Source organism: Paramisgurnus dabryanus, chromosome 7, assembly GCF_030506205.2.
Source record: "Paramisgurnus dabryanus chromosome 7, PD_genome_1.1, whole genome shotgun sequence".
In the NCBI taxonomy this organism is placed as follows: Eukaryota; Metazoa; Chordata; class Actinopteri; order Cypriniformes; family Cobitidae; genus Paramisgurnus; species Paramisgurnus dabryanus.
Window position 1 is genome coordinate 13,643,819 of NC_133343.1, and position 27,136 is coordinate 13,670,954.

Genomic DNA, 27,136 nt, shown 5'->3' on the forward strand with positions numbered 1-27,136 from the left:
TTTGGAGTTCTGAATAGTTGCCGAGTCCAACGATACCAAACATGCCAGATTTCGCCTTACGGTTAACCCTGCGCAGCAAAAGAGCACTTAAAAAACACGCGCGAATATCTCGGCGAGCGTTATTCCGATCGACTCGAAAACACCATAGGAAGAATATTGCATTACCTTCTGAACAAAAAGTTCTATTGGCGCTATATTAAAATTTTTATCAGAAATGGCCGAAAAATGCAAAAAACGAAAAATTACCTTGAAATTTTGTATTTTTACACATAAATGGTTATAACTTCGCAACAAAAAGAGATTTTTTCACCAGATTTGATACACTGATGTATGAGCAGAGTCCGAGGCCACACAAAAAAAATGGTATACCTGCACCAGTAGGTGGCCCTATAATTGAACAAAACCTTTGAAATCAAGCCACCCTATGGTCATACAACTGTTTCTTCACTAAACTAAAGTGTATAGTCATAAAACTAGCTAGATGTAACACAGTTATGACCTGAGATTACATGCACAACTTTGTCATTGCGCCACCTAGTGGTTTTGAGAGAGAAATATGGTATTTTTGCCTAAAACTACTCCAACAGTACATCTAAAATCTTGGGTCATCATGTATTATTCCTTTCATGGCTTGGAGATCATTGGTGCATGCCAATTAATTCCTTAGCAACCAATAAGAATACCTTATCAATCCTTTTTACAAGAGCTATATCTCTGCATCAGAACATCGTAGAGACATGGGGGTGGTCTCTTTTGACTCATTAACACCACTGTAACATTTTGTGAGCTGAGAATTGCCACTGCAAGCACCACTCACATTTTCTTCAGTGTTCTAGTTGTCAATGCTCCTCGAGAGGAGAGGAAGAGATTACACTGAATGAAAACACAGCTTTTTTGCTGATAACTGTTATATTATTTAGTCTGAAATCAAGAGATTTTCCTAGGTTCTTTAAACTGCTCATTTGAATTCAACTTTACTTTCTTCTGTGCCCTTTTTGGCTTGACCCCGGCATTGCTGCTTGCAGCTATATTGGCAATTGTTTCTGTTAGTAAATTTTTCTTCTTCCGCCATTGCGGTCTATGGCAGCCCATAGAACCGTATGTAGGAAAGTTATGAAATTTGGCACACTGATAAAGGACAGTCCAATGTGTCCCCACAGCAAATTTGGAGTCTCTATCTCTAACCCGCTAGCGCCACCAACAGTCCAAAGTTGAACTTATGTTTTTGCTTATAACTTCTGACCCGTACGTCCTAGAAATGAAATTCTTGTTTCCTCTGATTCCTTGGCTCAAGACAATTCGATTGGACCATATGACGTCATTTTCCGTCATGAAAATTTTTCCGCCATTTGAATTATTCGTAAAACCTACTTTTGCGAACTCGTCCTAGAGTTTTTACCCGATTGCCGCAAAAATTGGTATGTACCATCTAGAGACCCTCACGGCAAAAAGTTATTAAAAGAATTTTGATAAACCAATCCGTTGTCGTATAGTGCGTCAACAAAGTTTACGTAGAGCACAAAAAAACAGATTTTAGGCTGTATCTTTGTCAAACTTAGGCCTATTGACACGACACTTGGTACTTGTGATGCCAGTCAGGAACTGAGTGTGCATGCACAGTTTCGTCGCAGCGCCACCTAGTGGCCAGACAGATGTTTTATACACCTATAACTTTGGCTGCGATCAACGTATCTTTACGGGACTTGATTTTTAGGAGTCCTGAGTAGACGCCGAGTCCAACGATACCAAACATGCCAGATTTCGTCTTACGGTTAGCCCTGTGCATTAAAATAGCGCTTAAAAAACACGCGCAAATAACTCCGCGAGCGTTATTCCGATCGACTCGAAAACACCATAGGAAGAACATTGCATTACCTTCTGAACAAAAAGTTCTATTGGGGTTATATTAAAATTTTCATCAGAAATGGCCGAAAATTGCAAAAAACGAAAAATTACCTTTAAAATTTGTGGTTTTTACACATAAATGGTTATAACATCGCAACGAAAAGAGATTTTTTCACCAGATTTGATACGCTGATGTATGAGCAGAGTCTGAGGCCACACAAAAAAATTGGTATGCCTGAACCACTAGGTGGCCCTATAATTGAACAAAATATTTCATATCAAGCAAGCCCTATGGTCATACAACTATTTCTTTGCCGAACTAAAGTGTATAGTCATGAAACTAGCTAGATGTAACGCAGTCATGACCTGAGGTTGCATGCACGATTCTGTCATAGCGCCCCCTAGTGGTTTGGAGATAGAAAGTAGCTATTTTTGCCTAAATCTACTGCAACAGCACATCTAAAACCATGAGTCATCATGGATTATTCCTTTCATGGTTTTGACTATAATCACTGGTGGTTGCCAATTCACTCCCTAGCAACCAATGAGAATACCTTATCAACCGTTTTGCAAGAGCTATAACTCTGCGTCAGAACATCGTAGAGACACGGGGGTGGGCTTTTTTGACTCATTAACAACACTGTAACATTTTGAGAGCTGAGTATTGCCACTGCAAGCACCACTCATTTTTACGTCAGTGTTCTAGTTATCAATGCTCATCGAAAGAGAGGGAGAGATTTCACTAAACGAGAACACACCTTTTTTGCTGATAACTGTTATATTGTTTTGTCTGAAATCAAGAGATTTTCTTAGGTACTATAAACTGCTCATCCGAAGTCAACTTTACTTTCTGCTGTGCCCTTTTTGGCTTGACCCCGGTGATTGCTGCTTGCAGCTATATTTCTTCTTCCGTTTCTTCTTCCGCCATTGCGGTCTATGGCAGCCCATAGAACCGTACGTAGGAAAGTTATGAAATTTGGCACACTGATAAAGGACAGTCCAATGTGTCCCCATAGCAAATTTGGAGTCTCTATCTCTAACCCGCTAGCGCCACCAACAGTCCAAAGTTGCACGTATGTTTTTGCTTATAACTTCTGATCCGTAAGTCCTAGAAACAAAATTCTTGCTTCCTCTGATTCCTTGGCTCAAGACGATTCGATTGGACCCTATGACGTCATTTTCCGTCATGAAATTTTTTCCGCCATTTTGAATTATTCGTAAAACCTACTTTTGCGAACTCGTCCTAGAGCTTTTGCCCGATTTCAACAAAAATCGGTATGCAGCATCTACAGACCCTCACGGCAAAAAGTTATGGAATTCATGTCAATTCGTCAATCTGTTTTCGTAAACCGCGTCAACGAATTTTACGTAGAGCGCAAAAAAACGGATTTGAGGCTGTATCTTCGGCAAACTTAAGCCTATTGACACGATACTTGGTACTTGTGATGCGAGTCAGGAACTTAGGGTGCATGCAGAGTTTCGTCACAGCGCCACCTAGTGGTCAGACTTATGCTTTAAACGCCTATACTTTTGGCTCCGATTGACATATTTTCACGGGACTTGTTTCTTTGGAGTTCTGAATAGTTGCCGAGTCCAACGATACCAAACATGCCAGAATTCGCCTTACGGTTAACCCTGCGCAGCAAAATAGCACTTAAAAAACTTGCGCAAATATCTCCGCGAGCGTTATTCCGATCGACTCGAAAATGCCATAGGAAGAACATTGCATTACCTTCTAAACAAAAAACTCTATTGGCGTTATATTAAAATTTTCATCAGAAATGGCCGAAAATTGCAAAAAACGAAAAATTACCTTTACATTTTGTGTTTTTTACACATAAATGGTTATAACTTCGCAACGAAAAGAGATTTTTTCACCAGATTTGATACGCTGATGTATAAGCAGAGTCTGAGGCCACACAAAAAAATTGGTATGCCTGAACCACTAGGTGGCCCTATAATTGAACAAAATCTTTCATATCAAGCAAGCCCTATGGTCATACAACTATTTCTTTGCTGAACTAAAGTGTTTAGTCATGAAACTAGCTAGATGTAACGCAGATATGACCCGAGGTTGCATTCACGATTCTGTCATAGCGCCACCTAGTGGTTTGGAGATAGAAAATAGCTATATTTGCCTAAAACTACTGCAACAACACATCTAAAACCATGAGTCATCATGGATTCTTCATTTCATATGGCTTGGTCTATAATCACTGGTGGATGTGAATTTACTCTCTAGCAACCAATGAGAATACCTTATGAACCGTTTTGAAAGAGCTTTTTCTCTGCATCAGAACATCGTAGAGACATGGGGATGGTCTCTTTTGACTGATTTAACTTGTTGTAACATGTTGTGACCCATGTTATGCCACTGCAAACATCACTCACATATCCTTCTGTGCTCTAATGTTCCATGACTGTCAATAACAGAAGGATTATTGCAGTGGATTAGAACATAGATTATTTTTGTTGATTACTTTTGCGTTTTTTCATCTGAAATCATTAGGTTTACTTAGGTTCTTTGGTCTGCTTATCCAAACTCAACTTTACACCCTTCTGTGCCCTTTTCGGCTTGACCCCAGTATCGCTGCTTGCAGCTATATTTAGTTATTCTTCTTCTTCTTCCGCCATTGCGGTCTATGGCAGCCCATAGAACCGTACGTAGGAAAGTTATGAAATTTGGCACACTGATAAAGGACACTCCAATGTGTCCACACAGCAAGTTTGGAGTCTCTATGTCTAACCCGCTAGCGCCACCAACAGTCCAAAGTTGAACTTATGTTTTTGCTTATAACTTCTGATCCGTAAGTCCTAGAAACGAAATTCTTGTTTCCTCTGATTCCTTGGCTCAAAAAACGAAAAATTACCTTTACATTTTGTGTTTTTTACACATAAATGGTTATAACTTCGCAACGAAAAGAGATTTTTTCACCAGATTTGATACGCTGATGTATAAGCAGAGTCTGAGGCCACACAAAAAAATTGGTATGCCTGAACCACTAGGTGGCCCTATAATTGAACAAAATCTTTCATAAAACGAAATTCTTGTTTCCTCTGATTCCTTGGCTCAAAAAACGAAAAATTACCTTTACATTTTGTGTTTTTTACACATAAATGGTTATAACTTCGCAACGAAAAGAGATTTTTTCACCAGATTTGATACGCTGATGTATGGCTCAAGACGATTCGATTGGACCCTATGACGTCATTTTCCGTCATGAAAATTTTTCCGCCATTTTGAATTATTCGTAAAACCTACTTTTGCGAACTCGTCCTAGAGTTTTTACCCGATTGCCGCGAAAATTGGTATGTAGCATCTAGAGACCCTCACGGCAAAAAGTTATCAAAAGAATTTCGATACAGCAATCCGTTGTCGTATAGCGCGTCAACAAATTTTACGTAGAGCGCAAAAAAACAGATTTTAGGCTGTATCTTCGTCAAACTTAGGCCTATTGACACGACACTTGGTACTTGTGATGCCAGTCAGGAACTGAGTGTGCATGCACAGTTTCGTCGCAGCGCCACCTAGTGGCCAGACAGATGTTTTTTGCACCTATAACTTTGGCTGTGATCAACGTATTTTGACGGGACTTGATTTTTAGGAGTCCTGAATAGTCGCCGAGTCCAACGATACCAAACATGCCAGATTTCGCCTTACGGTTAGCCCTGCGCAGCAAAACAGCACTTAAAAAACATGCGCGAATATCTCCGCGGGCGTTGTTCCGATCGACTCGAAAACACCATAGGAAGAACATCGCATTACCTTCTGAACAAAAAGTTCTATTGGCGTTATATTAAAATTTTCATCAGAAATGGCCGAAAATTGCAAAAAACGAAAAATTACCTTTTACAATTTGTGTTTTTATACATAAATGGTTATAACTTCGCAACGAAAAGAAATTTTTTCACCAGATTTGATACGCTGATGTATGAACAGAGTCTGAGGCCACACAAAAAAATTGGTATGCCTGAACCACTAGGTGGCCCTATAATTGAACAAAATCTTTCATATTAAGCAAGCCCTATGGTCATACAACTATTTCTTCACTAAACTAAAGTGTATAGTCATAAAACTAGCTAGATGTAACACAGTTATGAACTGAGGTTGCATGCACAACTTTGTCATTGCGCCACCTAGTGGTTTTGAGATAGAAATATGGTATTTTTGCCTAAAACTACTCCAACAGTACATCTAAAATCTTGGGTCATCATGTATTATTCCTTTCATGGCTTGGAGATCATTGGTGCATGCCAATTAACTCCTTAGCAACCAATTAGGATACCTTATCAATCCTTTTTACAAGAGCTATATCTCTGCATCAGAACATTGTAGAGACATGGGGGTGGTCTCTTTTGACTCATTAACACCACTGTAACATTTTGTGAGCTGAGAATTGCCACTGCAAGCACCACTCACATTTTCTTCAGTGTTCTAGTTGTCAATGCTCCTCGAGAAGAGAGGGAGAGATGGCACTGAATGAAAACACAGCTTTTTTGCTGATAACTGTTATATTATTTAGTCTGAAATCAAGAGATTTCCCCAGGTTCTTTAAACTGCTCATCCGAATTCAACTTTACTTTCTTATGTGCCCTTTTTGGCTTGACCCCGGCATTGCTGCTTGCAGCTATATTGGCAATTGTTTCTGTTAGTAAATTTTTTTCTTCCGCCATTGCGGTCTATGGCAGCCCATAGAACCGTACATAGGAAAGTTATGAAATTTGGCACACTGATAAAGTACAGTCCAATGTGTGCCCAAACCAAATTTGGAGTCTCTAACCCACTAGCGCCACCAACAGTCCAAATTTGCACTTATGTTTTTGCTTATAACTTCTGATCCATAAGTCGTAGAAACAAAATTCTTGCTTCCTCTGATTCCTTGGCTCAAGCCGATTCGATTGGACTATATTTCGTAATTTTCCGTCATAAAATTTTTTCCGCCATTTTGAATTATTCGTAAAACCTACTTTTGCGAACTTGTCCTAGAGTTTTTACCCAATTGCCACGAAAATTGGTATTGAGCATCTAGAGACACTCAAGGCAAAAAGTTATTAAAAGAATTTCGATAAACCAATCCGTTGTCGTATAGCGCATCAACGAAATTTACGTAGAACGCAAAAAAACTGATTTTAGGCTGTATCTTCGCCAAACTTAGGCCTATTGACACGACACTTGGTACTTGAGATGCCAGTTAGGAGCTGAGGGTGCATGCACAGTTTCGTTGCAGCGCCACCTAGTGGCCAAACGAATGATTCATAGGCCTATAACTTTGGCTGTGATCGACGTATTTTTACAGGACTTGTTTTTTTGGAGTTTTGAATAGTTGCCGAGTCCAACAATACCAAACATGCCAGAATTATTTTTACACATAAATGGTTATAACTTCGCAACGAAAAAAGATTTTTTCACCAGATTTGATACACTGATGTATGAGCAGAGTCTGAGGCCACAGAATAAAATTAGTATGCCTGCACCACTAGGTGGCACCATAATTGAACAAAATTTTTCATATCTAGCAAGCCCTATGGTCAAACAACTATTTTATTGCTAAACTACAGTGTAGAGTCATGAAACTAGTTAGATGTAACAAAGTCATGACCTGAGGTGGCATGCACGATTTTTTCATAGCGCCACCTAGTGGTTTTGAGATAGAAAATGGCTATTTTGCCTAAAACTACTGCAACAACACATCTAAAACCACTAGTATTCATGGATTATTCATTTCATGGATTGAACTATAATCACTGGTGGATGTCCAATTACTCTCTAGCAACCAATGAGAATACCTTATCAATCGTTTTTGCAAGAGATTTTTCTCTGCATCAGAACATCGTAGAGACACGGGGATGGTCTCTTTTGACTAATTAAACTTGTTTTAATATGTTGTGACCCATGTTATGCCACTGCAAACATCACTCACATGTCATTCAGTGCTCTAATGTTCCATGATTGTCAATAACAGAAGAATGATTGCAGTAGACAAGAACATAGATTATTTTTGTTGAAAACTTTTGCCTTTTTAGGGGTCAAGCCCAGAATGGGTGAAGACCCCTATTGTATCCGTTAGTTTTCTTATTATTATTCTTCCCTTTTCTTTTTCTTTTTCTTTTTCTTCCGCCATTGCGTCTATGGCAGCCCATAGCAGCTTACATAGGAAAGTTATGAAATTTTGCACACTGATAGAGGACTGTCCAAAAAGTCTCCACAACAAATTTGGAGTCTTAATCTCTAACCCGCTAGCGCCACCAACAGTCCAAAGTTGCACTTATGTTTTTGCTTATAACTTCTGATCCATAAGTCCTATAAACAAAATTGCTTCCTCTGATTCCTTGGCTCAAGACGATTCGATTGGACCCTATGACGTCATTTTCCGTCATGAAAAATTTTCCGCCATTTTGATTTATTCATTAAACCTACTTTTGCGAACTTGTCCTAGAGCTTTTGCCCAATTTCCACGAAAAACGGTATGTAGCATCTGGAGACACTCAGGGCAAAAAGTTATTAAAAGAATTTTGATAAACCATTCCGTTTTCGTATAGCGCGTCAACAAATTTTACGTAGAGAGCAAAAAAACAGGTTTTAGTGTGTATCTTCGCCAATCTTATGTCTATTGATGCCACACTTGGTAGATGTGATGCCAGTGAGGATCTGAGGGGGCATGCAGAGTTTCGTCACAGCGCCACCTATTGGTCATACGAATGTTGTACATGCTTATAATTTTGGCTCTGATCTGTGTTTTTTCACGGGACTTGTTTCGCTGAAGTCCAGAATAGTTGCCGAGTCCAACGTTACCAAACATGCCAGATTTCGCTTTACGGTTAGCCCTGCGCAGCAATACAGCACTTAAAAAACACGCGCAAATATCTCCGCGAGTGTAATTCTGATCGACTCGAAAACATCATAGGAAGAATATTGCATTACCTTCTGAACAAAAAGTTCTATTGGCATTGTATTAAAATTTTCATCAGAAATGGCTGAAAATGGCAAAAAACGAAAAATTACCTTTAAATTTTGTGTTTTTACACATAAATGGTTATAACTTCGTAACGCAAAGAGATTTTTTCACCATATTTGATACGCTGATGTACGACCACAGTCTGAGGCTACACAAAAAAAATTGTATGGTTTCACCACTAGTTGGCCTTATAGTTTAACAAAACCTTTGAAATCAAGCCACCCTATGGTCATACAACTGTTTCTTCACTAAACTAAAGTGTATAGTCATAAAACTAGCTAGATGTAACACAGTTATGACCTGAGGTTGCATGCACAATTTTGTCATTGCGCCACCTACTGGTTTTGAGATAGAATATGGCATTATTTTGACTAAAACTACTGCAACAACACATCTAAAACCATGAGTCATCATGGATTATTCCTTTCATGGCTTTGACTATAATCACTGGTGGTTGCCAATTCACTCCCTAGCAACCAATGAGAATACGTTATCAACTGTTTTTGCAAGAGCTTTTTCTCTGCATCAGAACATCGCAGAGACATGGGGGTGGGCTCTTTTGACTCATTAACACCACTGTAACATTTTGTGAGCTGAGTATTGCCACTAGAAGCACCACTCATTTTTACGTCAGTGTTCTAGTTATCAATGCTCGACGAAAGAGAGGGAGAGATTTCACTAAATGAGAACAGCTTTTTTGCTGATAACTGTTAGATTGTTTTGTCTGAAATCAAGAGATTTTCCTAGGTACTTTAAACTGCTCGTCCGAAGTCAACTTTACTTTCTGCTGTGCCCTTTTTGGCTTGACCCCGGTGATTGCTGCTTGCAGCTATATTTTCTTTTGTGCTCTTTATCAGGGACGTGCACAGGGGAGTTGCTCAGGTTGCCCGGGCAACTGCCCATATGCCCTTCTCGACTCAAGTTGCCCTTCCGAGGTGGAAAAAAATTAATTGTACTTTTACTTTGTTTACACTATGCAGCGTTCCTTCGTTACTGTATTTTAATTAATTACGAAATTTGTATTTTATTTTTAAATTGCTATTTTGTGTTTCTGGTGCATTCGCGAATTAATGACTCGTTTGAGTCGATTCCTTACAAAGTGTTGAAAATAAATGAGTCTTTTGAGTCGATTCTTTACAAAGCCATGTGGGCCAAACGTTTAAAATTGGTTCGCGAATCAGATTGAATGAATTGTTCAGATCGCTGCAAAAACGGAATCGTCCGAAGCTGTTTTACTCGTAACCTATGTAGAAACACGGAGAATATAACCAGTTTTGGGTGACGTGGAAATGAATTTACCAATCTTTTAACTAAAAGCAAAACTTCACACATGTACCCGCCATTACACACAGGCGACCTGTTCGTCCATCGTCAGACACAGTTAAACGCGTGCAACCTCCAGAAGCATTGTAGCACAGATTGAAGAAAATCCATCGAAAACACACGTGACATGACATCATAAGAAAACATGAGTTTTGTCTAAAATCATTTTTATGTAAGTGTAAACTGTCAATGTCCTCAGACCATCTGAGGAGATTTCTAACTTTATACATATGCAAAACTTTTGTCAGTTTACGTGTCTGATATTTCAGCTATAAGCTACATCAACACTGAGACTAGAGTTAATTTGTTAATTTGAAATGCTTGTCTATTCTGTGTTTGTATTCTTTTTTCTGTACTGTTTGTGTACGTTGCAGTTTTACACATACTGTAGAAGTGCCCTTCATAAGTATTCTTCTGTTTGTTGTGGAGTCAAGAAATGTCTAAACATTAAAACATGAACATGAGACAAAAGTACAGAATCTGTCACATTATTTTTTTTTAATGGTCACTGAGCTGTGTCCTGATTGTTTACACATGAAAAGCATAAAATGTTTAGGATCAGTTTGATTCACTTATGTGCATTTGTGTACAACATACATAAGTCAGCATTTAATGCTGTTGTTCTTTGTTGTTAAAGCATGTATGTGTTGAAACATAAACAAAGGTTAATAAAATGTGACATTCTAAACTTCTGACATACTGATATTTATCTTAGTAATTTCTGGTCTCCACAGCAAACAGAAAAATCTTGTCTTTACAGTTCTGATACTTAAAGAGGGCACTGTATTGTGTGTGTGTGCTTGCGCGTGTATATCTAGATTTATTTTTGAATGAGTAACTAGTAACTCGCTACTTGAGTATTATTTTCATTGCATACTTTTTACTTCTACTTGAGTAATTATTTATTAAGTTACTTGTACTTTTACTTGAGTAAAGTTTTTGGCTACTCTTTCCACCTCTGTTAAAATCTTCATGAATCTAGGCTGAGTTTGCCACGTTTAAGCCTAAATAATCAGACAGATAGCAGCTAGCTATTTTAATGTTTGCTGATTTTAATAAAGACCCTGTTATTCTCAGTCCTTCATATAGGCCGTGAGTTAAAAAAAAAATTAGGAGGGGGGGGGGGTGCCCTTTATATAGTCAGAGCAACTGCCCCTAAAAAATCCTGTGCACGTCCCTGCTCTTTATTATAAAAAAGTATCAATAAGTTCCTTAGGAACAACATGGTAACCTCAAAATGAGTCATATGTCTCAAAATTAATTTTAATTTGAAAGTCTGTTTCTTCTGGGGGTAAGCACAAGACCTACCAGGCTGAACAGCCTTTCCACTAGTGCACTGGATGGTGCAGGGCCGGCCCTGGCCAATTTGCTGCCCTAGGAAAGATTTCACCTGGTGCCCTTTAGAGTCACAGAATCACAATTGTGTTCCAATCATTTTGTTCATAACTTACACAGAAACAAACTGCACAGCTTTGTCTTGTTTTTCTTTATTTTGAAAATATTTTGGAAACACACACAAACACACGAACACATACACACAATACCCTGTTACTCAGGCATTTGATCTTGACAATGTTAAAATCTTGTCTTTTTTACATGTTTTAACACTGTACATTTAACTTAAAATATTTAATTGTGTACAAGAAAACAGCTCTTATTAATGAATTATTAGTAGCATGTTGAAGTGTCTCGGGAGATTGTGCTCATTGTTAAATAGCTTTGTGGCTATACTGCACTGGAGCGGCAGTTTAAAATATAAACCCAGAATTCAGCGAACGTCAAGAACAAGAAAAAAAACAATAAGGCCAAGGTGCGGGATTTAAATTACGTTACACGGACCATGTATAAATTTCAATGTTTCTGGACAGAAATACCAACTTTGTCTGGTATTAATAAGCTGCACATTGGAGTGCTGGCTGCTCCCCGCGGTGCTGAAGACGCGTGATGGCACATATACACAGATATCTACGTGCAATCTATTGGAAAGTGGAGGAGTCATTAGTTGGGTTAGTAAAATAACCAAATTACAGCTTTTAAATAGAAGAAAAAAAGTTTTTTTTTGTAAAGAGATATATTTTTTTAAGTTTAAAAGTGCAGAACTCTTCTCAAGGGGAAGAAATACTTTTCCCCTTACGTGCAACCTATCGGAAAGCCCAGATGAGTTAGTTGGGTTAGTAAAATAATGAAATTATAGATTTAAGTACAAAATAGTATTTATATAAAGAGAAATATTGAAATAAAAAGTGCAGAACTCTTCTTAAGTGGAAGTAATAAAGTAAAATAACGAATAATAATTATATAATAACGAATATTAGTTTCCAATAGGTTGCACGTAAATATCTGTGCTGCCACCAGTACTCTGTCCGAGCGCGTCTTCAGCACCGCGGCCAGCACTCCAATGCGCAGCTTATTAATACCAAACAAAGTGAACAAGTTGGTATTTCTGTGCAGAAACATTGAAATTTAAACATGGTCTGTGTAACATTATGTAAATTCCGCGTCTCTGTCTGATTGTTGTTTCCGTTTTCTGGTTCTTGACGTTCGCTGAATTCTGGGTTTATATTTTAAACTGCCGCTTCAGTGCAGTATAGCCACAGAGCTATTTAACAAGCACGATCTTCCGAGATACTATGCTAAGATACAATTAATACAAAACGAAATTCACTTCAAACGGAGTGGGTAGACATGATTTTGACCACTTTATTAAGTTTGTTTTCGTAGAAACCTTTCTCTAAAGTTAATTTCGTTTTGTATTAATTGTATCTTAATTTCAATCAATGTTTTATCAACCAATTGCTTGAATTTAATAAATAAGAAATAAATAAAAGAAAACGATTTAGTTTTATATTTATGTTTAAAAAAATATTTAATTTAAACATAAATATGAAGCTGAATCGTTTTCTTTAATTTATTTCTTATTTATTAAAATCAGGCAATTGGTTGATAAAACATTGATTAAAATTAAGATGCCTCCATCCCTCAAAAGTTAGCGTCAGCTGCTTCTTGCTTGCCATGATTTCTTTGCAGACTGATAGGAGCCTCTGTCATGTGTGTGGACCTTGTGACTATTGCGCAAGCGTGCAGATGGCAGTGTCACTGTCAAATCTAACCAAAAGTAACGTTGCGCTGAATTGGAAAATGAACTACGTTACGTTACCAAATTTTCAGTAGTAACGCGTTACACTACTTTTTTCTCAAAAAAGTAGTTACGTTACTGTAACCCGTTACTTTGTAACACGTTACACACAACACTGGTATAGGGTTAGGGTTAATATTTAGGATCACCTCCCTCATGCACAAGTTGCTACTGCACTGATGAGAGAGATTCAGCCTGTAGCTGTCCATCTAGACACAAATCCACAGACAGCAGGCAACAGCAGCTCAAAAGTGAAGAGGGGAACATGCAAGTGGTGCACAGAACAAAAAAAGCACAGTCAGCACTTGAATCTGTTGTGGTGGACACACTTGCAGACAGCACCAAGTAATATGCTGCAAGTCCTATATTCAAAATCCAGTCCACAATCACTTTTTATATTGAAAATCAGTCAGTTTGTGTTTTTCTTCCAAATCAGTGACACCATTTATGAACTTGGGAATTAAAGAGTTAAAATCATGGAAATTTTGTAAACATTTGGTAGGTTTGATCAGTATGAGGTCGATTAACAGATTTATGGAAAAAAATAGAAAAAAAATAATCTGCAAAATTTTTACAGACGTTCAATTTAGCTCTTTTTTGCACAAAAACAACCCGAAAGGGTAGTGAATTGGAACAACCCACAGAGGTTAAAAAAACATTGGATTTATATTTTAAACACGAGGGATGTATTGCTACAACTCCTTGAAATGCATATTATAAACAGGATTACTACCTAGTGATCTGACTTCGGACAGGGCGCAGCTCTCTGCACATGCGCGAGAGTGAGAGAGGCACCAAGATGCAGTGGGATGAAACGCATAAAACTGAACAAAGAAGTAAGGATTACTGCTTTAGTGTATCTTTAGACAGATACAAGAGCGCGTGCACGTGAGACAGAGAGAAGCGCAGCTGCTTATGACGCGCTGGATTTGTTTCAGATGCTAGAAGAAAGAAGAAGAAGAAGTGCAAGAAGAAATCCTCTCTCTACAAGCTCTCTTGTGTAAAGTGAAGCCCACAAACCCCCATGTGAGGAAAAGCACGCAATGTGCATGTTAATGTGAAACTATAATAATAATAATAATAAATAATAATAATGGCATAGCATTTTTGTCTTAAAAATGTAAAAAAAAGAAGAAATTGAGAACCGAACTGTGATCTTAGAATCGAAAATGTAATCGAATCGAGGATTTGGACAATCGTGACACCCCTACTTAGTGTGTTAATAATAATTGTTCAGAACGATTCATAATTATTAAAAAAGCTGAAATAAAAGTGTTATTTCTTAAAGTAAAATTTCTAATTATTTTCTTAACTGTATGCCTAATCATTGGCAATTTTGCAGACTGTCAATTTAAGATTGATATTTAAGTGTTATGTAGTTTACAAACATAATTGTATTACTTTACATTGTATTTAACTAAATCTTTTTCTTAAGACATTCTTTGTTAACAATTATTCAGTTTTCAGATGTTTTTATCTTTAAAAATAGAACTTGATAAAACCACAGACATGGTAAATGATAAAATGTGCTTCGCAGGATGGGGGATGTAAGTAGTTGTAACGGGCCACCATTCGTCAAACTTTTATGACCCCCTCCCCCACCCGCTGACAGCTCGTGTCTGACAGCTCGTGTTTGACAGGGGGCGGGACTATCAATCAAAAGCTGTACAAGCTGTCAACTTTAGACAGCGAGTGCGTGATCGTTTATGACATCATTTAGTGGTTTGTTTTTCCTGTGTGTGTATTTTATGTCAAGCCTATGCTGTTATGTTTAATGACGGCTCGTGTGTGACAGCTCGTGTTTTGACATTTGATGTCTCTATCTATCACCCCTCCCTTTTCGACCCGTGCGCGTCTCAATACTGCCTGTCACACTGTGGGTGTGTGTTGTAAAGCGAGTAAAGATTTCTAAAACTCAATGTTGGTAAAATAAATCACCATTACGGTATCAAAAAGTAAATGTTTATTTTAGATTTAGGCAAATCATGAACAATGCTATGATTAAAACTGTTGTTTGTAACAACACAAGTTATTTAATTAAATATTCCGTATACGGGTATAGTTTAAGCAATGACCTAAGCCAATACTACAATCTTTAGACGAAAGTCTGAACTAAATAAAATTTTAAACGGTTCATGAGGTCCGTGAATCTTTTCATGACCTGCTCTATAGTTTCACGCGTATTAAAGATCCGGCGGTGCCTGACAAAGCGCCGGGTGAGCGTTCATATCTGCCATTTTAAAATAAAAGTTAATAAATGTAATTCTGTCCACTATGGCAAAATAGGAGTTTATTTTAGATTTAGGGGAATCTTTAACCAAGTCTCTGATTAAGACATGTGTATACGTGCACCGATGGTGACAGAGAACTTATATCTGACGTTAATAAACTTTTAAATGTTTTAAGACGTATTCAGCCCATTTTGGGGGTTTATTTTTAATTAAAGGCTTCTTAAAACATGTGTGAATATGTGTATATTATACAAAGAGTCTTATATTGTCTGCTCTGACAAAAATAAAGTATTATTTTAGATTTTAGGTGAATTGACTGCGTGTATCTTATAAATACAACTTGATAATACGTTTGTTTTGTCAAGAGACTTCTTTAAAGTCACACAAGAATAAAATATTTTAGTTGTAACTGGTTAAACTTAAATGTACTATTATCTATTTAACTATAAGCTATATTTTTCTGATCAGCCTTAAACAGAAGCTGCTCTGTGAGCGTCTGGGTGTTCGAGATAATTCACATTAGGGGGCTGCTTGTAAACTAGTGTCTTTTAAAACCGCCGTGGTAATGTGTAATATGGTAACTCTGTCAAAAAGTAAAAGGTTTATTTTAGATCACAACCTATTTTATGGCAAACAATGCAGTATCTAAAAGTTTGTAACAACACAATTTTATTTAATGAAATATTCAGCATGGGTATAGCAATGAACTGTGCCAAAACCACCGGGGGCCGCCAATAACACATTCTTTAGACTAAAGGCTTTTTATTTTAAACTAAATAAAATCTTAATCTTTTCATGCACAATATTCTGTTCACACCATTAGATTGCGGTCCTGCGCTTACAATAGAGAACATAAGCGGATGCGTGTTCATATCCAAACGTTAAGAAACGTTTTTAAACGATTTAAAAGACATTGTCAATTCATCTTCTGGGGTTTGTTTTAAAAAAATGACACCTTAAAATCAACTGTGAATATGTGTTTATTACACAATAAAATGTAATTCTGTCCGCACCGGTATAATAAGGGTTTTATTTTAGATTTGGGACTTTCTTTAACCAAGTCTCTGATTAAAACATGTGAATGCGTGTACCAAAGTTGTCAGAAAACGTAGGATGATGCGTTCTTATATATGGTGTTAAGAGCCTTTTAAACGTTTTAAGACATTTCACACCCTCTTCTGGGTTGAATTCATTAATGTCATCTAACATCCACATGTGTACATGTGTATTTACGATAAATGTAACACTGTAGGCATTGTCAAAATAAAAGGTTTCTTGAACATGTTATTCCAGCGCGTGTTTCTTGTCTTGCGAGTGTTCATCATATTTATTGATTTGGAAAAAAGTTTGTTGTTTTGGACGATCAGTTTCAGTCTCTCTCTCTATCACCATCCGTTAGCAACCAGCAGACAACACCCAGCTGCCTGAACAGCGATGGTGTTCAGCGGACCGTATTGTTTCTAAAACTCTGTGTTGGTAAAATAAGTGTAATTCAGACCCCATTGACAATAACTAAAAGGGTTATTTTAGATTTTAGATAGAGCACCAGAGCCTATTTTTTTTTTTTTTTGGTAAATAATGGGGATCTAAAAGTTTGTAACAGTACAAAATTATTTAATGAAATTTTCAGTACGTTTATATTTAAGCAATGAATTGTACCAAAACCACCGTAGGTCGACATTTCTTTAGACTAAAGCCTATTTATTTTAAGCTAAATAAAAGCTGATTCGCTTCACGAGATCTGCGGAACATCCGCGTATGTTCTATTGTAAACGCCGGAGCCCCGATCTTTAATGGCTTGACCAGAACACTCTGCTTGAAATGATCTCGTGAAGCGAATCAGCTTTTATTTAGTTTAAAATAAATAGGCTTTAGTCTAAAGAAATGTCGACCTACGGTGGTTTTGGTACAATTCATTGCTTAAATATAAACGTACTGAATATTTCATTAAATAATTTTGTACTGTTACAAACTTTTAGATCCCCATTATTTACCAAAAAAAAAAAAAAAAAAAATTAGGCTCTGGTGCTCTATCTAAAATAACCCTTTTAGTTATTGTCAATGGGGTCTGAATTACACTTATTTTACCAACACAGAGTTTTAGAAACAGTACGGTCCGCTGAACACCATCGCTGTTCAGGCAGCTGGGGGTTGTCTGCTGGTTGCTAACGGATGGCGATAGAGAGAGAGACTGAAACTGATCGTCCAAAACAACAAACATTTTTCCACATCAATAAATATGATGAACACTCGCAAGACAAGAAACACGCGCTGGAATAACATGTTCAAGAAACCTTTTATTTTGACAATGCCTACAGTGTTACATTTATCGTAAATACACATGTACACATGTGGATGTTAGATGACATTAATGAATTCAACCCAGAAGAGGGTGTGAAATGTCTTAAAACGTTTAAAAGGCTCTTAACACCATATATAAGAACGCATCATCCTACGTTTTCTGACAACTTTGGTACACGCATTCACATGTTTTAATCAGAGACTTGGTTAAAGAAAGTCCCAAATCTAAAATAAAACCCTTATTATACCGGTGCGGACAGAATTACATTTTATTGTGTAATAAACACATATTCACAGTTGATTTTAAGGTGTCATTTTTTTAAAACAAACCCCAGAAGATGAATTGACAATGTCTTTAATCGTTTAAAAAAGTTTCTTAACGTTTGGATATGAACACGCATCCGCTTATGTTCTCTATTGTAAGCGCAGGACCGCAATCTAATGGTGTGAACAGAATATTGTGCATGAAAAGATTAAGATTTTATTTAGTTTAAAATAAAAAGCCTTTAGTCTAAAGAATGTGTTATTGGCGGCCCCCGGTGGTTTTGGCACAGTTCATTGCTATACCCATGCTGAATATTTCATTAAATAAAATTGTGTTGTTACAAACTTTTAGATACTGCATTGTTTGCCATAAAATAGGTTGTGATCTAAAATAAACCTTTTACTTTTTGAGAGAGTTACCATATTACACATTACCACGGCGGTTTTAAAAGACACTAGTTTACAAGCAGCCCCCTAATGTGAATTATCTCGAACACCCAGACCAGGGACGGATTAACGCACGGGCCTACTGGGCACTTGCCCAGGGCACTGGGCCAGCAGGGGGCCCTGTCAAATTTACTTTGTCTATTATTTTCAAATAAATATTTTAATTTTATGTTCAGTAAAGTTGTGTTAAATATTGAAGAATAGCCTAATGTAGGTTTTTTTTGCAGTTGCAAAAGTATTAACTAGTAAATAAATCAAATAAATAATTTTAATCTATTGCTGCGCTGTTGAGAGAGACATCTAGAGGCGAGTGAAAAGCATTGCGTAATATAAAAGTCACGCGTAGAAGATGGTTACTCAAAAACCAAAACAAAAATGAGTTTAAAACCACAACCAAGTGGATCAGTGATAAAAAAGCACAAAAGGACAGCTTTTCCTCACCCTGCCAGTCAGCAACTGTGAAGGAGAACGTTCATTTTCTCTAATGGCAAGAGTAAAAAACGAACTAAGACGCAAAATGTGTCAAGGACGTATATTCACTGTCTTTAGGGGCTGGACACACAGCTTTTACGCCCGCGGCCAGCGCATGTTTTCAATTGATTCCATTGGAAACTCTGCGTTTTTCAAATAAGCAAGCAGCTAGCGGGTTTTTTCCGCACTGAAAACCGGCGCTCTGGGTTTTTTCAGCACTGAGCGCTGATGAGAGTTCAAAAATATTCAACCTTGAGTGAAATCTCCGCTCGTCAATGTCAGTTCTCACACGGCCGTCCAATTACAGCGGAGGAGGGGCGGGACATTGCCACAGCAACCAACCAGCTCACAGCTGAAGTATCACAGCTACCCAAGCGCTCGCCTGAAAAACAGCTGGCATTCGGCGTCCTCAAGGCATTTTCAGCCGTGTTTAAAAGTTTTGCCGTGTCCAGCCCCTATAAATGCCTGTGGTGAACGACTGTTACACATGAAATGTAATGAAATGTCTGCAAAATGTGGAAATGTAAAATATTTATGGAATTTTCTCCTGTGATATGATTTGGAGAGGTCAGAATCTTTTTGATTGATGTTTTACATTATGTTGTATGTTGACAGATACTGGTAAGATATAAATAAACCAATTTGTGGTGTGAAAGTACTGAATATTGTGTGCATTCTCTCCCCGTGTATTAGTGCCATTGTTAATCCATTGTTAAGATGGGGCATACAGGCAGAGGCGAACCAACACTTGAGCCCTGTGCATACAGGTGCAACGCTGTTGCCCAAAAAATTAGTAAAGGGGGCCTTTGAGACATCCGTGCCCAGGGCACATCATCGCCATAATCCGTCCCTGACCCAGACGCTCACAGAGCAGCTTCTGTTTAAGGCTGATCAGAAAAATATAGCTTATAGTTAAATAGATAATAGTACATTTAAGTTTAACCAGTTACAACTAAAATATTTTATTCTTGTGTGACTTTAAAGAAGTCTCTTGACAAAACAAACGTATTATCAAGTTGTATTTATAAGATACACGCAGTCAATTCACCTAAAATCTAAAATAATACTTTATTTTTGTCAGAGCAGACAATATAAGACTCTTTGTATAATATACACATATTCACACATGTTTTAAGAAGCCTTTAATTAAAAATAAACCCCCAAAATGGGCTGAATACGTCTTAAAACATTTAAAAGTTTATTAACGTCAGATATAAGTTCTCTGTCACCATCCGTGCACGTATACACATGTCTTAATCAGAGACTTGGTTAAAGATTCCCCTAAATCTAAAATAAACTCCTATTTTGCCATAGTGGACAGAATTACATTTATTAACTTTTATTTTAAAATGGCAGATATGAACGCTCACCCGGCGCTTTGTCAGGCACCGCCGGATCTTTAATACGCGTGAAACTATAGAGCAGGTCATGAAAAGATTCACGGACCTCATGAACCGTTTAAAATTTTATTTAGTTCAGACTTTCGTCTAAAGATTGTAGTATTGGCTTAGGTCATTGCTTAAACTATACCCGTATACGGAATATTTAATTAAATAACTTGTGTTGGGTTACACTTTATTTTGATAGTCCACTTTAGACATTCTACTAACTATAAACAACTTTGCAACTACATGTCAACTTACTTTCAATAATTTGCAACTATACGTCAACTAACTGTCATTAGTGTATTAGTAGACTGTAAGGGTTGGGGTTAGGGAAGAGGTTTGGGTTAGTGGAATAAGTTGACATGCACCTGCAAAGATACTTATAGACAGTTGAATGTCTGTTGAGATATCATCACAATAAAGTGTTAGTAGATATTAAGCAGACAGTCTACTAATACTCTAAAGATTGGTAGTTGATAAGTAGTTGCAAAGTTACTTATAATTAGTAAAATGTCTAAAGTGGACTATCGAAATAAAGTGTTACCCTGTGTTGTTACAAACAACAGTTTTAATCATAGCATTGTTCATGATTTGCCTAAATCTAAAATAAACATTTACTTTTTGATACCGTAATGGTGATTTATTTTACCAACATTGAGTTTTAGAAATCTTTACTCGCTTTACAACACACACCCACAGTGTGACAGGCAGTATTGAGACGCGCACGGGTCGAAAAGGGAGGGGTGATAGATAGAGACATCAAATGTCAAAACACGAGCTGTCACACACGAGCCGTCATTAAACATAACAGCATAGGCTTGACATAAAACACACACACAGGAAAAACAAACCACTAAATGATGTCATAAACGATCACGCACTCGCTGTCTAAAGTTGACAGCTTGTACAGCTTTTGATTGATAGTCCCGCCCCCTGTCAAACACGAGCTGTCAGACACGAGCTGTCAGCGGGTGGGGGAGGGGGTCATAAAAGTTTGACGAATGGTGGCCCGTTACAACTACTGATGTACTTTGCTTTGCAAAATGTTAAGAGTTTGATTCTTTTCTTTTATAAGATACATCATACCTGTCAAGTTTTTGGATAGGAAAATAAGGGACATTTTCTGACAGCGGCCACCACCACCCCAACCATGCTCCAGTATCTACATTTTAATATATATATATATATATATATATATATATATATATATATATATATAGGTGCAGTATGTAATTTTTAGAAGGATCTCTTGACAGAAATGCAAATTAATATACAAAACTATATTATCAGGGGTGTATAAAGACCTTTTTATAATGAACCATTACGTTTTTATTACTTTAGAATGAGACATTTTTATCTACATACACGAGGGTCCCCTTTACGTGGAAGTCCCCAATTTGTGCCGCCATGTTTCTACAGAAGCCCTTAATGGACAAACCTTTTTACTAAGTTCTTCGACGAGGACATGTTTTTCCAGTGGCAGCTACCATTGCCTCTTTATGCGTTTCAAAGGTGACGGGTGAGTAGTGGCTTGAGCCATTGGTTGCAATACGCAACCTCACCACTAGATGCCGCTAAAGTTTACACACTGTACCTTTAAATGCTTATTTGCATATTTTCTGTTTATTTAACATTGCTTGGCTTTACATTTACAAAATATTTTTATTCATTCAAAATATATTTATTCATATATGCATTCTTTAAGATTCTTTGAAAGGAGTGTATTTGTGGTCTGGGCCAGAGTGGTTAATTTTAATGAGAGTAGAGCGTTATGTTGTCCAACGTCATCATATTACTTCCCCGTGTGAGATGCTAAAGTCGCAGTTACAAAACTTACAACACGTGAGGTGGGCGATATATCGTTTAGACCAGTGTTTCTCAACCCTGGTCCTCAAGGACCCCCTTCCAGAAAGTTTTAGATGTCTCCCAATTTAAAACACCTGAACTAACTCATCAACCTCCTTCCAGAATGTCTCCCTAACAAGCTAATAAATTAAATTAGGTGTGTTAATTAAGGAGACATCTAAAACATTCTGGAAGGGGTCCTTGAGGACCAGGGTTGAGAAACACTGGAGACATTAATATCCGGATTGTTGTCTGGGCGATACGCAAAATTCGGATATCGAATATTTTATCATTTTTACAACCCTACCACCCAAACATGAATTAGTGATTTTAATAATGTAGGAATTTGTTTGACTGTATTTTATGTTGGGTTTCATTGTACAAAATCACGACCGTTCCTCAATTGCACGAGAGTAAGCTGCTACTAATTTACAATACAACTACGGAGTTCTTACCTGTTATGACGTTTCTTAGGTTGAAGCAACAATCTAAAAACTGTAAGAGTAAAGCTGATGTACGATTAATAAAATAGCTTCTGGGCAAAATATGCGTTGTTTGCGGAAAACTGACGTCTGAAGTTAAAAAGTTTTTCTTAAATGACTGTGGCGTCCACAAGTGGCGAGCTTCGTGGTTGCATCATTAGAAAATTGCGTTGTATAATGATGAGTCCAAAAGATGGAATAAATTTTCCCAAGAGATCCACCGGAATAGCCTCCAAACATGAACAGGGCTTCTTTTAACTTCTAGAAAAAACTTTTTTTAGTACAAACACAGGGCTTGATATTAACACCCACCAACCCGCCAAATGCAGGTGGATTTCGGCTGTGGCGGGTAAGACAGCCAATCCCACTAGCCACTTTGGCAGGTTGAATATAATTTTTTTGTAGTTTTCTTAAAAGTTATGCGAAATGATAAACAATGCACAATGCGACACTGGGAAACTACAACTCCTCATGAGCACTCCTGCACCCGAACAGTAGGGACGGCAATAACAACACAGGGGCCAAACCTACAAACAGAAACCATAACAAATTGTTCCAGCCAATAAACAACAAGAAGGATTTGGGGGTGGGGGTTGGGCGCGTTCATGAAAGCACGGAAGGGAGGGGGAGGGGGAGGAGTTAGCTACGCTCCATCTGTTTGAAAACAATTCAAACGTCAACAAAAACTAACGTCTCGCAGATTCGCTTAGAACGCCTTTAATGTTGGATACTTTATGCAACAATAATGTCCTCTTGACATTTGTCATTAAAAATATTAAAAGCCTGGAAATCTTAAATCACTTTTAATAGAAACCATGATCAAGCTTATAAAATACAATCTGCATAAACAAGTTGACAGTCAAGTTCATGTAGATGTCTTGGCAGTATTTACTGTTGTAGTTAATATTTTAAGTGTTTGTCTAAGGCTTTTATGTTTATCTTTCAGTTAATCTACACGCCTGCTCCAATTTTAATATAGGCCTATTCGTTAAAAGTTAATCTATGGCTTACTAGCATGTTTTTTTCATGATCTATACTGATGTACCAGCTAATAATCTTAATTTGCGTGGTCAATCTGCATTTGAAAGGGTTTTAAATCTAATCTAGCTAAATCAAGTAAATGTACTCTTAATTAAAGTCAATTTAGGATGCTAAAGTCACGTTTAATCATATAAAATGTATTTTACTAACAACAAAATTGTGGCCAGTGAAAATGCTGAGTGGCTAGTAACTTTGGAAAATAACTAGCCACTTTGGCTGGTGAGCAAAAAAATTTAATTTCAAACCCTGTCAAATAAAAAAAAAATATTAATACGGGGAACTGCCCATAATGCCTCTGTCTTATATCTTTATGTACTAGTAAGTCGTTACAATAATAGGTCAAATGCAGCAAGTCAAAAGACCAACTGGACCTTCTTTGCCAGTTTGCACACATTTCTTTGAAGGATTGTAAAAATATCGGCCGAATATCGCTACCAAGTTGTCAGGGAAAAATATTGAGATATTCATCTTCGCCAATATCTCCCACCCCTACACGTGACTGTCCCCCACCCTGCTCCTCTTCAGAAAAGTAAATTTGCTGTCCCATTGATCGCATTATTAACATGAGGGTTTTGTTTTTTGTCAGGAGTGCCTTCTGTCTCTGTCGTAGCTTCAATCATCCTTTTTTTGTCACACACTAACCTCGCAACAACTGCCACCTGCAGTACCTGTAGGTGGCAGTTATCGCGAGGCTAGTGACAGAGCTCAGATTGGGAATGTATTTTTTTTCTCCCCCCAGGTATTATTATTTTTTTAATAACGCAGGTTAAAAACGGGAGATTTACGGGAAAATACTAATTCGGGAGGACAGCGGGAAAGAAGGGTAAAATACGGGACTTTCCCGGTCAAAACGGGATACTTGACATGTATGGATATATGCATACCTAGCGTAATATCAAAAAAGGTATTGAGAAACTCAAGAGATGATTAAATAATTTATGTCCGAATAAAGTTGGGTCTTGAATGTTTCTTTTTGTGTCGGAGCGACAATACAATAGATGATGAAAGGGAGTTCGAGGCTGAACCTTGTGGTGAAGACATCTTGCTTCTATTTTCGAATGATTACTTTGAATTTGTTTGTTAAACCGTTTCGGTCCATTTACAATAGTGATTTGTTAAACTTTTATTAAACAAGTCTCAGAATGTATTTGTTTATTTATAACCTACGTATTATTTAAACTTTAAAAAGAAACACATCAAGCCCTAGAGGCCAAATCCAGCTGAGTTTGGTACAGACACTGCCCAAGGTTACTTAATACATGACAACGCACTCAATTTGATGGTGAGAACAAATGTTTGGCATTGCAATGTGATTCTGGGTTAATGAATTGCATGTATGTTAGGGAGATTTGGGAATACAGGGGGTATAAAAATACAAGGTAGCTTAGCTGTATCTTAACTACCAGCTTGTCCAACTACAGATTCAGAGTAGCTTCCCCAACACTGATAATTACAAAACACAGTTTAACTAAAACAATGCCATGTATTTTAAATAATTTAATTTAATTGTCTTTAAAATAACATATCTGGTCTGTGGTTCTAGATACAAACTTTTACCTATAACCAAAACATTTGACTTACATTAAGAGCACTCTGGAGGTCTTTGGAGAGATCAACCACCCTGTCCATGTCATTACCCTTTCTTCGTATATCCTCTACCACCCTCTTTTAATGAAAACAAAACAGCCACACACAAAGTTCACACAAAACAAAAGTTACTTTTGTTACTCCTTAAGATTCTGTCAGATATAAGCCTCTTTCACACAGTAATTCTGGTAAATTACCATGAATTTACCAGAATGAATTTACCAGTAAATTCAAAAATGTGCTGTTCACACATGCAGTGACGTTCCGTCTTTTTACCAGTAAGACATCATTCACACATCAGTATCAAAAAAAATCTAAGAACGAGATTTGGTAGATCTCACCACCTAGAGCATCAGTTATATACTACTATATTAAACGGATAATTTAAAATAGACCAATTGTAATTTTAACAACATTCTAACGATATAAATCATCACGAAATTTTGAAGGAATTGTAATAAGGCGCTACAAAGGCTACCCATGAGGAGTTTTTTCAGCCAATGGAATTACGCGGGGTCCTAGGGGGGCAGAATTGCTCGGGGGGACTGGATTGCTCATGACACCTGTCAACTCGGAGAGAAAGCGGAAGTTACCTGTGGCGCGCGGCCGGCGAGCTCCGTCCGTGTCGTATTTGTAAACGGCGGGTTATGACTTAATATCCACGGTCCATATTTTGTTGTTTTCACATCTGTGGCAAGCGGTCGCGAAGTTGCTCGTGACCAAACAACATTGCGTTAGGCGGCGTCAAACGGAACCTGCGCGTTTGCACATTAGGCTTCACAGATGGTGTGCTAAGGACGTTGGCAATTTGGCAATTAGATGGTAAGCTGTTTTAAACAACTTTGGTGAAGAAATGTGGATGTTAACTTCAGGTGTGCTCGACTTTTAAGCAACATGTGTGTGGAAACGTCCGTAAACAGTCTGGGGGAAACCGCGTCACCTGTATAAAAAACTTTCTGATTGGCCCGCCCGATCTGTCAGCGCGGTCTGACGTCATCTAAATGCCGGTAATCCTATATTTTTCGTTCACACACAGCGCTTACCGGCAAATTACCGTTAATCTTACAACCTGTCTTACTGGTAAATTGGGAGCACTGATTTACCGGAAAGGTTCTGTTCACACATGACATGTTAACTGCAATTTACCAGTAAATTACCAGTAAAGATTGTATGTGTGAAAGGGACTATAGTGTAAACATCTCACCTTCTGTAAGTTAAACTTGGCATTGATTTGAGACAAATCATCTTTGGGGTTGATCTTGTTATAAGGTAGATTATCAAAGAAAGAGCCCAGTGATTGGCTCACGTTCTGAAAGTCCTGGTGTTTTTTGCTAGCCTCTTGCAAAAGCCTCTCTCTAAAGAAGAAAACTTTTTAAAACTTTTTTAACTGCAGAAAAGAAATAACTACACATAACAACTAAAAAACACCACTATTAAGAAACCAGATTCACTTTAAAATCCTAATTTAGATCTATGCTTTTAAAACATGCACATAGCACTCACCTTTCATTTAGCTGATTGCTTACATTGGCATATCGGCTTTGAATGTTCTTCACCTCAGTTTCCTGTTTCTGTATATCAGGACAGTACTCCTGATAACCCTGCTCAAGTGAACTGCATAACTTCTTAAGTCCCTCTAGGTCCTCACTAAGCTTCTGCATCTGACTTTGATTTCCAGCCACATCTCTCTTTAAGCTCTGCATTAAACAAGGAGTTATTTTTGTATAATATAATATTTGGGCACTTTTACCTTTTTAATTGTTAGTTTAATTATATGCTGTATACACAATCTTTATGTGAATAAGTGATATTGCGAACTGTG

At 37.5% G+C, this 27,136-nt stretch overlaps 1 protein-coding gene across 1 annotated transcript in view; it reads right to left on the reverse strand.

The window, feature by feature from the left end:
• evpla (envoplakin a) overlaps positions 1-27,136 on the reverse strand; it is a 207,533-nt gene that overhangs the window by 59,861 nt on the left and 120,536 nt on the right. Inside the window, exons 17-19 of the mRNA XM_065239961.2 lie at positions 26,818-27,011; positions 26,519-26,669; positions 25,309-25,392 (exon numbers count right to left, since the gene is read on the reverse strand). Coding sequence (XP_065096033.1) covers positions 25,309-25,392; positions 26,519-26,669; positions 26,818-27,011 — 429 coding nt within the window. The remainder of the gene's footprint in view (positions 1-25,308; positions 25,393-26,518; positions 26,670-26,817; positions 27,012-27,136) is intronic.